This window comes from Elephantulus edwardii, unplaced genomic scaffold, assembly GCF_000299155.1.
Source record: "Elephantulus edwardii isolate Elephantulus edwardi_28Jun2011 unplaced genomic scaffold, EleEdw1.0 scaffold00446, whole genome shotgun sequence".
Lineage (NCBI taxonomy): Eukaryota > Metazoa > Chordata > Mammalia > Macroscelidea > Macroscelididae > Elephantulus > Elephantulus edwardii.
Genome location: NW_006400196.1, coordinates 836,428 through 849,773, shown reverse-complemented (window position 1 = coordinate 849,773; position 13,346 = coordinate 836,428). Strand labels below are relative to the sequence as shown.

The 13,346-nt window shown below is 36.8% G+C and overlaps 1 protein-coding gene across 1 annotated transcript in view; it reads right to left on the bottom strand.

The window, feature by feature from the left end:
- The window catches only part of RNMT (RNA (guanine-7-) methyltransferase), a 75,315-nt gene that overhangs the window by 15,865 nt on the left and 46,104 nt on the right, over positions 1-13,346 (bottom strand). Inside the window, exons 6-8 of the mRNA XM_006902757.1 lie at positions 12,507-12,671; positions 7,351-7,468; positions 5,691-5,792 (exon numbers count right to left, since the gene is read on the bottom strand). Coding sequence (XP_006902819.1) covers positions 5,691-5,792; positions 7,351-7,468; positions 12,507-12,671 — 385 coding nt within the window. The remainder of the gene's footprint in view (positions 1-5,690; positions 5,793-7,350; positions 7,469-12,506; positions 12,672-13,346) is intronic.

The following is a 13,346-nucleotide window of genomic DNA, read 5'->3' as shown; positions in this document are numbered from 1 at the left end:
AGATGTAATCGATCTGATTCCTATGCATACCATCAGGTGAAATCCAGGTATATAACCTGCGTTTATGTCTCTTACAAAATGTATTTGCTATGAATAAGTCATTGATAGTGCAAAATTCGATCATTCTCTCTCCAGCTCCATTTCTGTCACTGAGTCCATGTTTTCCAACTACTGAATCTTCTTCAGTCTTCCCAATAGGTCTTTCAATATCTTTTGCCCGTTTTATAATAGGGTTATCAGTCTTTTTCTTGTGGAAGCCCTGTAGGATTCTGTAAACTACTGTTATAAGACCCCTTTCTGAGATGGTATTGCCAAATGTTTTTTCCTACTTAGTAGGTTTTCTTTTTACCTTATTGGAAAATTTTTGAGGAGCACAAGGATTCATTAATTTTATCCTTTCCTGCTTGTGTACAGAAATTAGATTCTTAATAAAAAGTCTACCCTAAAATACTGAGTACTAGTGGTAGAAGAAATAAAATTCTATGCATGTGTTTAACCCAGAGAAGTGAGCTGGAAAGGATCTTTAAATAGGTTTTGCCATAATGAAAATAATTAAACTCACTGAAATTTGGATAGTTTACTGAGTAGTTATTCTATATGCATACTGGAAAGTAATTTTTACTCTAGGAAAAGCTAATGGCTCAAAAAAGCTAGGTACAATAAGGCTTCAATACAAGGCTTCAATAACAGAAATAAAAATTATCAATTACTGGTTAATCTTTCACTGTTTACAAGTGTTCTCAGTTCACAAGGCATCTCTGCTCCTCCACCCAGCCCTTTTCCTTACCTCCAACTTTTTATTGTAATTTGAGTAAAAGTTCTACAGAACAAACTGTTTTTCCGGGCAACAATTTATACATGACTTGTATTATGACATGATTACACCTCCCACATTGCAACAGCCCTATTCCATTTCCTGTTTTGTTTCCATTCACCTGTCTTTCCCATCGCTTCCTGTCTTGCCAAGATTGTCCCTTGGTTGGGGAGCTCTGGTGGCATAGTGGCAAGGAGCTGCAACTACAATCCCAGAGGCACACGGTTCGAATCTACCAGATGCTCTGCCGGGGAAGGAGGGACAATCTCCTCCCGTACCAGTGAGATCTGATTTGACGGTATACTCACACAAAAAATAATAAAAAAATTTAAAAAGAAAAAAAAAGATTGTCCCTTGGTAAATATTATTGCCCTCTCGATATTGTAGTGTTCACTGTACTGAGAAGTGCATTCCTCTCTGGCAAGATAATTCACTTTACAGGCCTATCCTATTTTTATCTTAAAACAGAATTACAGAGATGATGTCAGTCCCAGGTGTGAAGGGTGACTAAGGGCCATAGTTCTGGCAGTCCATCACTCTATCTGACCAGTAAATCTGTTTTGGGTTTGTTCTTAACATTCTCCTGTGCTCTGAGTTAAAATTTACAGAACAAACTGGTTTCTATGTTTAACTTTATGACTTTATTTACAGTCCATACAATTTAACAACACTTTGCCCAATTGCTTTGTGTTACTTGTTTCCAATTGCCCTTCCAGCCTAGCATTTCTTGTCTTCTGAATTATCTCTCTGAGAAAATGCTGCCCTTTTGCCCATATGTCATATGTTTGCTGCTCTAAGGACTGAGTACCTCCCTGGTGTTACCATCTACCTCATAAGCTTATTGTTTGGCTGATGCTGAGCCATAGGGTGAATTTAGTTACAGACTGAAAGAGCTATTAAGGGGCACAGTCTTGGGGGTTCCAGACTATTAGATCAGCAAGCCTGGCCAATTTTAGAGTTTTGGTCTCTTTTATTCTACCACTCTATATAGGAACATCTACTGAGATCCCCTTTCAGAGGCTCTGAAGGCTCTATTATGCCAATTCACCTTGGTGTCTCCCAATACTCTGGTCTTGAGGTTCACACATTACTCAAAGTGTGTGGTTATGATTAAGATGTTTACAGTAACTTTGCCTGCTGTTGATTCTACTATATACAGATATATTTATGTCATATACAAATATGCTTATTTAAACATCATCTGTCAAACCTATATATGGTTTATGTGTGCCATCCTTTCCACTTGCCCATTGTCTCACCTCTATATCCACTTACAGATTAATGTTTGTGATGACTGCCTAAGATTGTGCATGCAAATGTTTGTATTTGATGTCTACATATCCTGTGCACCTCTTCTTTTCTTTAGTCCAATTGTGTGGATCACCTTCTATTATAAATGGCCTTTCTGTTAACCCAGACACTGCGCCTCTCCAGTGGTCTGAATCTACCAGTAGTTCTATAGGAGAAAAATCGGCAATCTGTCTCCATGAAACTTATGGAGAGTCAGCCATGAGTCAGTTCTGGTCCCATGAGTGGAATTAGTGCTCAACTATATTGCCTGTACTCTCATCCTTTTTGTCCTCAATCTCTGAAATTTTAGTATTATTCTCCTCAATTTCTAATTGGTTTTGTTTGATTTCCAATCTTCTGCTTTTGTACTGGTTTTCTGAATTTTTGTAAGGTGGTGTATTTTTTCCCTATGATCCCGTCTGTGGTTTCTTTGAGCTCCTAGAAGATGCTGTATATGGGCATTTTTTTATTCCTTATCAAGTTCATTCTGAGAACATTTCCTGGTTCTTTATTTTGGTCACTTCAAATCATCTGGTTTTCTTTGCTTGTCTGTCGTCTCCTAGACATTCTGAAGTTGTACTTATTTGTTGACTATGTGTTGGCTTACTTCATTTTGCTTTTTGTTTTCCTTAATTATATCTTGAGATAAAGGCTGGATTATGTATTTAGTTGCTAATTTGACAAAAAAGAAGTACTTCCTACCTGTCTCTCAGTAGCTGGAATAATTGGTAAGACTTAAGACAAGAGTATCTCTTACATCTATTATCATAGTTGTTTGCAAAATAGACTAGGGCAGGAGGAGAGAGGAAATTGTGCAAAAGTGAATGAATGAAAATTCAACTTTTCTGTAAACTTTCATTAAAATCACAATGATTTTAAAAAAGAACATGCAGTGCACTTGCCCTTTTGGGCACTTTGGTAGATGGTAGGTGCTGTACATATAGTTGAGTGAGAGAACAATATTTGCCTGACACTAAATGGGGTTGCTACTGTTTGATGTCATCCAGTAGACTGTAACATCTTTATGAACAACAGATCTGGCCTTCTCTAGTCTATGCCATCTTCATGATCTCTCATGTTCAAGCCCACTGTTATAGTCAGTGTGTTAATCCATCTTTGAGGGTCTTCCTCTTTCACTAATCTTCTCTTTTCCTAAGCATGGTATCTTCTTCCAAGGACTTTTTGTCTTCTGATGTCATAATGCCCAAAGTATGTATAATGAAGTTTCACCAACTTTTCCTCTAAGAGCACTCTGGTTGCATTTCTTCCCAGACAGACTTGCTTGTTCCTTTGGCCATCCATGGTATATGTAATACTCTTGACAGTACCACAGTTCAAAGACATTGATTTTTCTTCAGCTTTACTTATTCCTGGTCCAGCTTTCACAAGAATATGAAAGAACTGAAAATACCATGGGACGCATCAGGTACACCTTAGCGTTCAAAGTCACATCCCTGTTCTCTAGCATTTTAAAGAGGTCTTTGATGGTAGATTTGCCCAATGTAAAACGTCATCTGATTTCTTAACTGCTGCTCCTATGAGGGTGATTGTGGCTCTAATTAAAATCAAATCACTGACAACATCCACCTTTTCTCCATTTATCATGATGTTGCCTTTTGGGCCCAGGGGTAAGGATTTTTTGTTTTCTTGCTGTTGAAAGGAAATCCTTATTGAAGGCTGTAGTTGTTGATCTTTTTCAGCAAGTGCTTCAAGTCTTCATTTTTGGCAAGCAAGGTTGTGTCACCTACCTAAAGCTGGTTGTTGATGAGTCTTTCACCAATCCTGATGCCAAATTCTTATGATCCAGCTTCTCAAATTATTTCCTCAACTTACAAATTGAATAAGTATGGAGAAAGGATATAATCCCAAGACACACTTTTCCTGATTTTCAATTATCTCCTTTGTTCTGTTTGGACAACAGCTTCTTGTTCTAGGTAGTGTTTTCCTTGAGTATAATTAAGTGTTCTGGTATTACCATTCTTCTCAAAGCTACCCACAATTTATCACAATCTGCACAGTTTAATTCCTTTACAAATGCAATAAAACACAAAGTAAACATCTTTCTGGTCTTCTCTGATTTCAGTCAAAATCCATTTGAAATCAGCAATGTTGTCACTCATTTCATGGCCTCTTGTGAATCCAGTCTAGATTTCTGGAAGTTCTCTATTAATGTACTGTTCCTGTTATTTTTCTATACTCTTCAGCAAGATTTTACTTGCATGTGATATTGATGTTTGATGATTTCCACACTCTTTTGAATCACCTTGTTTAGAATGAATGGGAACAAATAAGGATCTCTTCCAGTGGGTTGATTAGGTAGCTGTCTTCTAAATTTCTTGGTACAGACCACTGAGCATGCCAAAGGCTACATTGATTTGCTGAAACACCTTAATTGGTAATCCATCAATTCCTGAGTCATTATATTTTACCCATGTCTATAGTACAGCTTAAATTTCTTTCAGTACCAATGAGGCTTAATCATGTTACGTCTTGACAATTTCAATCTTTTCTCATTTTGCCTATAAGCCCAGTGGTAAAAATTTTCATCTTCTTAATGTTGAGATGTAATCTGTACTGAAGGCTGTAGTCTTTGAAGCAAGTGCTTCAAATCCTCACCATTCTTTAGCATCTTACAGTTGTGATCGTATACCTTAATAGTTCTTTTACAAACGGCTTATGTCATTCAGCATAATTTGTTCCAGATTGATCTACATTATGTAATGTTTATGAGTACTTTATTAGTTTTTTCGTGACACATAATACTCCATTGTGTTAATGTAACACAAGGTCTTTAGCCATATGTGTGTTGATAAGATACTTGGGATGATTATAGATCTATGCTATTGTAAATAATACAGTAATTACATGGGTGTGTGTATAATCAGTTTCTGTCCTGGCTCCTATTTCTTTGGGACATTATATCTTATTGTGGGATTGCTGGCTCAAATGGTACTTTTATTCTCAATTTTCTAAGGCATGCCAAACCATTTTCCATAGAAACAGTGTGTACCATTTTACATTCTGAGGTAACAAATGATATTTAAATATAATTTTCAAAATCACTACAAAAACATTTTTAATATAGTAATACAGATGGGAAAACAAGATTTACTGGCAGGTATAGAACTTAATGCAATTTGGAAAAAAGTGAGGAATGTCAATAGTATTTTAAGATGTCAGCAGAAATGAGTGTTAGGAAAGCATCTATAACTTCTACGGATGACAAAAATCACACCTACATGAAATATCACAGTGGTATTATTGCACTACCCAAGTTTATGAGCCCTTAAACTGTATAGGAAACTTTTGACTCCTATTGTAAGAAGACTTGTATTATGGCAAACTGTCAAACTCAGCTGGAATGTTCCTCCTATGAAGTATTCCATTCTGAGCTTAATGAAGTACATTTTAGTCTCCATCCATGTGGAAAGTCCTCACAACTTGGACAAAAATGCTAATGAAAATTTGATTTAAAGAACTAAACTCTGATGCAGAGCACTGCAAACTACTGGGGGAAACCTCCTAAATCTCCACCTAGTACATGTTTTTTTCTATTTTCTCTAAAATACTTTAAATAAATACTTACCAAAGGTAATCTTATGTGACTATTTTTCATATATTTTGCTGCATGGTCATAGTCATTCACCTTCCCAGAGGCAAGTTTGGAATTCTCATTTGCAGGATATGGCTAGTGAAACAAACGAGATTCCTAGTTAAGATATATTCAAATTTATAATTCAGAATTAAACAGTCACTGAATATAACATTTAAGGTAATAATCCCTATGTATTATTATGTGGGTCATAATAAATTATGTATAAAATTGAGAATTGGAATTCCAAGATACTACATTGTACTCATAAGGAATCTGTAAATGAATCAAGACAGATATGAACATTATCTATTTGAACAGATCAGAACTGCATGATTTAAAAAGTATGCATCAAACTGTTTATTTCACCATACCTCTTCAAATTATATACTCAGCAAATAATTCAAAGCTGGACTACAGGAAGAAAAATGTAGCCTCAGGATTGGATAAAGATTCATCCAACTGCCTGCATTATGCAGATGATACAACCCTGCTTGCCGAGAGAAGAGGACTTGAACATTTACTAAATAAGAACCAAGCCTATAGCCTTTAGTATGTATTCACCATTAAGAAAATGAAAACTTTCAAAAGTGGGACAAAAGAGTAAGGCTGTACTGGATCCAAAACCAATCCAAATGGAACAGTAGTCAGGAAATCAAATAAACTATTGCTGTCACTGACCTCTTGAAAGTACTAAAGAAAAAGGTGTGCCCAAGGTATTTTCAATTGTTTCATATGCATGTGAAAGTTGTATAATGAATTTGTAAGACAAAAGAAGAAATGATGCCTTTAAATTGTGGTGCCAGCAAAGGGTACTGAATAGAAAATGAAATGACAAAAAAAACCACCAACAACCAAATCTGTGTTTGATGTTGAGACAGAATATTCTATAGACACAAACATCTGAGAATTTGTCTCATATACTTTGAGCATGCTGTCAGAAGGACAGAACTTGGAAGGGGACAACATGTTTGGAAAGGTGAAGGGTCAGTGAAGGAGAGGAAGAGTAAAGGAAATGGAATGACAGTAGCTGCAACAATGGGCTTAAGCACAGTAGTGACTGTGAGCATGGTGTGGAATCAGGCAAGGGTTCACAATGTCCCTCTGAGTTAGTGTCAACTGGACAGCAGTTAATATACAAGGCTGTTAACGGAAAGGCTGGCAGTCTGGAAGACCTAATAATCTACTTCTGAAAAACCAGCAACTGAAAACCCTAGGAGGAACCAGGGTGCATAGGCTGAGGAGACCTGTGTCCCCTCATACACATACACACACACTCCACACCCCATAGCATAGTGGTTAACATACAAAAATTTTTAAATAGGGACCTTAATTACTGTGAAACCTTCACCAAAAACACAATAAATCATTATTTAAAATATAGAACTCAATGGGATTAAGTTTTGCCCTAATACATACAGTCAATGTGACAACAGCTGATCTTTTTCTTTTATAAAAATCTAGAATATCACACTTGAAGACATTCTCCATTCATAAAAGATTTAGTGTGCAGCTACCATGTAGTCTCTATCCTAATACCAAAGATTGCGAGTATAAATATAAATAATCTAATTTATAAAAGTGTCTATATGACCTTGAAAGGAGTGAACATGTCCACTATGAGTTAAAAATGTTATCTTAAAAAATTACTTACCTCCAGTGCTTGCATTCGTTTTAACAGTATTTTATTTTCATTGTTTTTAATCTTTTCTTCATAAAACTCCAGAAATGTCTTTTTGTAGACTAGTTTCATATGGTACTTCTTTGCCATTCTGCCCAAAATAAAGATTCATTAATAAAAGGCTACCCAAAAAGTTTCCAATTCTTCAACTGCTTACTTCTGCATAATAATTACAGCCTCTAGGATGAACTAGTTACTATCTCCTTTATAAATTCATAATGAGGTGATAAAAAATTATTAAGAGTAATATACCAATGTTGTGGTTGTTGCTATGTGCTTTTGATTGGAATACAATTCAGAGAGACCCAATGAAGCACAGATTTGAACCCCGTCCTATCCTGTGTCAATCTCATCATTTCTGACCAATATACAAATATTGGTTGGGGTTGTGGGATTTTTTTAGTAATATTTTTTATTTGATTCTTTGAACAATAAAGTAGAATCTCATTTGTTTGGATACACTGGTTTCTCTGAAGAAGGTAGTTAAACTAGAAGACCTACAAAAGTTATTTTTCAGAAAAATAATCTGGTTTTTATGACATAAGGAAATGGAGTCATGCTGTTTTTGGATATTAAACTGAATGCTGTCATATAAACTGATTTCAGAGGTCTTGTTAACCGGATCAATCAGCTTCTCCATGTCTGTTTCCATAATTGGATATGTGGTTATCAAATTCAATAAAGACTCACGGGATTTGTAATCCTGCATAGTTTTTAGCATTACCTTAAGCATTATAGATCTTCTTTATTCTGTGAAATCACTAAAAGAGATTAGTATGCCAGATTTATTCTTTTTTTAAAAAAGATCCATCTCAGTCATGGTTGCCTTTTTTTTTCCTAGCTCGTTCACTTCCTTCTTATATCTGGTGAAGGAACACCTTTGTTTTTTCTTATACAGGTTAAACTCACTATCACTGAGTTGATTCCAACTTATAGTGACCCTCCTCCCTCAGGTATTCCAAGGCTGTAAATTGTTACAGGCGAAGGCTGTCCATCTTTTTTTCCAGAGGAGCACCTGCACCACTGATTTACCAACAGAAGCCGGTAACATCTGCAACACGCCAACAGGGTTCCTTAAAATTCATCAGTAATCCTAGCTTACTACCATCAAGTTGGAACAAACTCCTAGCTGACCCTCCATCAGGTTTTGAAGACTGCCTACTATAGGAAAGGAATCTGCTCATCTTTCTAGCACAGAGACATTGCTGGGTTTGCATCAGCAGAGAGGAGTGGTCTCTGATTCAGCAGCACAACTTCCTATAACGTACCGGAGAGCTCCCTTTAAAAAAAACCCTAACAACCAGGAAGTACATATTTTAAATTTCAATAGGTGGTGAGAAAGCTCCATTAATCTCACACAACAGGCCAAGAATAAAAAGAGTGTCACAAGGCTGTCAGATGAAGAAATCTAACTATGGGGAGTACACCGTAATCTTACTCAATCTCCCAGAGTAATACTGAAAACACCTTAAAATAATCTTTCAACTCTTAGAAGCTCAGCCAGGACAGACTTTTGATGCTGGCTACTTTTTCTCAGTCTATCTTAACGATTTCTCTTTCATTCATCTTTGGAATTGTAAGGTTCTGAAATGTGGTCTGGAGCTCCCCCACTCTCTTCTTTACATAGCCTACCAGTGATTATCTAGCCCTGTTGTGTCGTATCTATTCCATCACAGACATATTCTAACTTTCCAGATCCAAGATTGAACTGCTCCATCAGATGGTTCTTATTCTGTCACTCTTTACTGAGCACATCTATCTAATGATTCATGTAAAAAAATCAGAGTTATTAAAATCATCACCCACTCTTCTATACTATATTCAATATATCATTGAGTCTTGTTAATTCTACTTGTAATATACTTCAAATAGGTCACTCCTTATGATTATCCAACCACTATTCCCATCAGTTGTATCTGTCCAGTAACTCCATAGTTTGTTTCTCTGCTGCCATTCATACTCAATTTACATTTCCACTACAACCAGATTGTTGCTGTTGCTGTGTACCATCAAGTCGGAATTAACCCAGAGCTGGTGCTCCAGCAGGTTTTCAGAGGCACAGGAAGAGACTGCCCATCCTTCTCCCATAGAGCAGTTGGTAGATTCAAATGCCTGCCTTCAAGATTGCAGTGCAGTTTCTTACTACTAGGCCACCAGTTGTTGTTTAGTGCCATCGAGTCGTAGATGACTCACAGCGACCCTATGAACAAAAACCTGAGCACCATTCATAGTTTTCGGAGGCAAGCCATTTCAGAAATGGATGCTACTGATGCTTCCAAGCTTGTTTTTATTGGGAAGCTCCACAAAACACTGTCCACCAAAAAAAAAAAAACCCAAAAAAACAAACACTGTCCACCATGGGTAACCATTATCACATTTGGCACATCACTGTCACAGTGTTTAGCATCACAGCAACCGTGTGTTACCTCTATACAGCAACGCACAGACCAGTGCTATACCACTTACAAGAATGTTTGACAAAAACAAATTAAATCAGGACTGAGGGCAGCAGATTAAAATCACCTACCCTGGGCTTGGTAGCATAACTTTCTGTCCACTAGGCCAACGTAGCTCTATGTTGTCATTGTTATTGTTGTTAAGTGCCATAGGGTTGTAGACTACTCATAGAGCCCCTATGAACGAAAAGACCTGAGCACTGTTCATAGTTTCCGGAGGCAAGCCATTTCGGAAGTGGCAGCTTAAGAGCAGCCAGATTAAGCTTTCAAATATAATTATATTGTTGTGGTGGTGGTTTTTAGGTACCACTGAGTCAAGTACGACTCACAGTGACCCTATGAACAAAAGATCAGAAACCAGTCTTGTCCTGCACCATCCTCATACTTCCTGACACCCAAGAGCCCACTGCAGCAGTCAACTTGTCAATCCACTTGGTTGAGGGTATTCCCCTCATTCACTGTCCCTCCACCCTTCCCAACATCATGTCCTTCTCCAAGTGAATAGCACCTCCTAGCAGTATGTCCAAAAAATGTGAGGCGAAGCCTCATCATTCTTGCCTCCAAAGAGCACTCCGGCTGCATCAAGACATATTTACTCATTTTGCTACCCTTCCATGGAATATTCAGTGCTCTTCTCCAACACCACAGCTCAAAGGCATCAATTCTTTTTCTGTCATCCTTATTCACTGCCCAGGTCTTGGATGCATAGCTAGTAATCAGAAAGACCATGGCCTGAATCAGATGCACATAAGTCCTCGAACTGACATCACTACTCCTCAATAATTTGGAGAGGTCCCTAACTTCAGATTTTCTCAGTGCAATGTGTCTCCTTATTTCCTGACTGCTTGTACCAAGGGTGTAAATTGTGGATCCAAGTGAGATGAAGCTGTTGACAGTTTCAATCTCCTCTCCATTCATCATGACGCAACCTATTGGTCCAGTGGTAAAAATCTTTGTTTTCTTGATACTGAAATGTAATCCATACTGAAGGTTGCATTCCTTGATCTTCTGCAACAAGTACTTCAAATCCTCCTCACTTTCAGCAAACAAGGTTGTGTCATCTGCATAATGCAGGTTATTGATGAGTCTTCCTCCGATCCTGATGCCACACTCTTCATAGAGTCCAGCTTCTCAGATAATCTGCTCAGCATATAGACTGAACAGGTATGGAGACAGAATATATTCCTGACACATTCCCTTGCCAATTCCACATAGTACTCCCCTGCTCCATTTGCACAACAGCCTCCTGGTCCAGACATAGTTTCCTTATGAGCACAATCAAGTGCTCTGGGATTCCCATTCTTCTCAATGTCAGCCACAACTTGTCATTTATTAATATATTAAGCTTTCCTTTCTAAACACCTTCACTGGTTCTCAGGTGCACCCTAGGCACTGCCTTTAATGCTTTCACAGAAGGATGCTGCCTCACCTTGAGCCATTCAACTCCTCACTAGAGGTCATAAGGCTTTATTAGAGTCCTTGACTCAACCAAATACCTTCCCACATGTTATTCCCACTGCCTGGAAGAGTCTTTTTTCCAATGTTCAATTAGTCAACCCCAATTTATTGTTTAGCTCTTAACTCAAGCATCCCTTTACAGTCGTATTCCCTAAATCCTGAATTGTATTAAATTATACTCCATTCTGTCCTATATTGTCTTACATTCTACACCCCCTGCAATTATCTGCCAAAATGTATAACTTTATTTTGCAGACAACATAAAGGAAGCCTAGGGATATTTCAGAAAACAAGCAAAAGAGAGAAACTATACAGAAAAATTAGACAATTTGATCAATTTCAATGTTTTGACAGAACAAAGCTAATTGTATTTTTGTTAAGTTAATGAAATTGCAAAAGAGTAAGTAAAAACCACTTACATATCTAACATTTGCCTCAATAAATTTATAAACTTACTATCATTATGAAATTTAAAACAAAAAGACTAGTAGAGCTTCCTCTGCATGACAACAAAACTTTCATTTCAAAGACCTTTTGAGTAAAGTAGCCAGCTTCTTAAACCAAAGTCAGAAAATATCAGGCATATAGTGAAAATATGGTTCATTTTCTTCTTTTATAAAGGTGAAAAGTTGCACATTTTCCCAAAAATTTACTAATTTTAAGAACATAAAATTAGAGTATGATTTATAGTTTGTTTCTAAATTATGCTTTTGTTTCCTCATGTTGCTATTAGTGTATTACACTGTAAAACTTGTGAAAATCCTGTACTAATCATTTTACAAATTATCAACTAAATATGACAATCAAGTTCTTTTTCTCTGCTAGTGTTAATAGTAAAAGCTTTTTTAAAAAAAAACAAAGTAAATCACTGTTTAATCACTGTTTACTGTAATACTCTCCTTATTAAGGGAGTAACAAGACAGGTACATCATAGATCTTATCTGATCAAGCCTGGTATCTTCAACTTTACCATGTCCTACTTTCTGTCACAAGTTGAAAGCAACCGGCACCTTTTCTTGCCCACAGTAATATCACAAAATGAAAAACCTAACCAAAAAAACTTAAAGCTGGAAAAGACCTAGGACATCATAGAACTGGGGTAGGCTTCTAAGGCTATATACATTTTCTTTAAGCTCTGTTTAAAATAGTGAGCATACTGGTTTTCTTTTTTTCCTTAAAGGCAAAAAGAGAACAGTACGAAAATAACATTCTTACTCATTTAGCAGTGGAAAATAGACCAAGAATTCAGGGACATCCACAACGCCTTCCAATTTGAAATCGTATTTGCAGCCAAATAAAGGATAATCTCCTTTCTTCTGAAATTTCACAGTATATATTTCATTTCCAAATGATTCTGTTTCTGAAGCTTCAAGACGTTTTCTATAAGCATATTAAACCCCATGCCCAAAATGAAAAAGATTAAAATTGTTATTTAGCCCAAACTGCTACAAAATCTTAGTCTGATCAGATTATGTGTGTGGGGGGAAAAATAATAAAATGAAAAAATATATTTGATTAATTATTGACTACTTCAACTGAATATGATTAAAGAGTACTAATTAAGTCTCACTAGTAAAATCAGACTAGACATCATCTCAGTGTAATGATAGATGGTTCAAACTTAGTGACTCAGTATCTAGGGTCTGCAATTTGTCTACTCCTATAACCTCTATTTTCATGCAACATCAATCTTCAACTCACATACACTTAACTCACTGTGCAGTCAATGCTGACTCACAGGACTGTTCTTTAAGTTTCTTAGGCTGTAAATCTTTATGAGAGGTGAGAGCCCATCTTTTCCTGGGGAGCCACTGATGGGTTTGAAAGCCTAAAAGGCATGGCCTTTCATTACTGTTAGGACTTGCTATGGACCATATGTAGTTTTACCTTTAAAACTCTGGATTACGCAATTGAAAAATGGGCACAGGATATGAACAGACACTTCACCAAGGAAGACATTCAGATGGCCAACAAACACATGAAGAAATGTTCAAAATCCCTAGCCCTGAGAGAGATGCAAATCAAGACAACCATGAGATATCATCTCATTCCAGT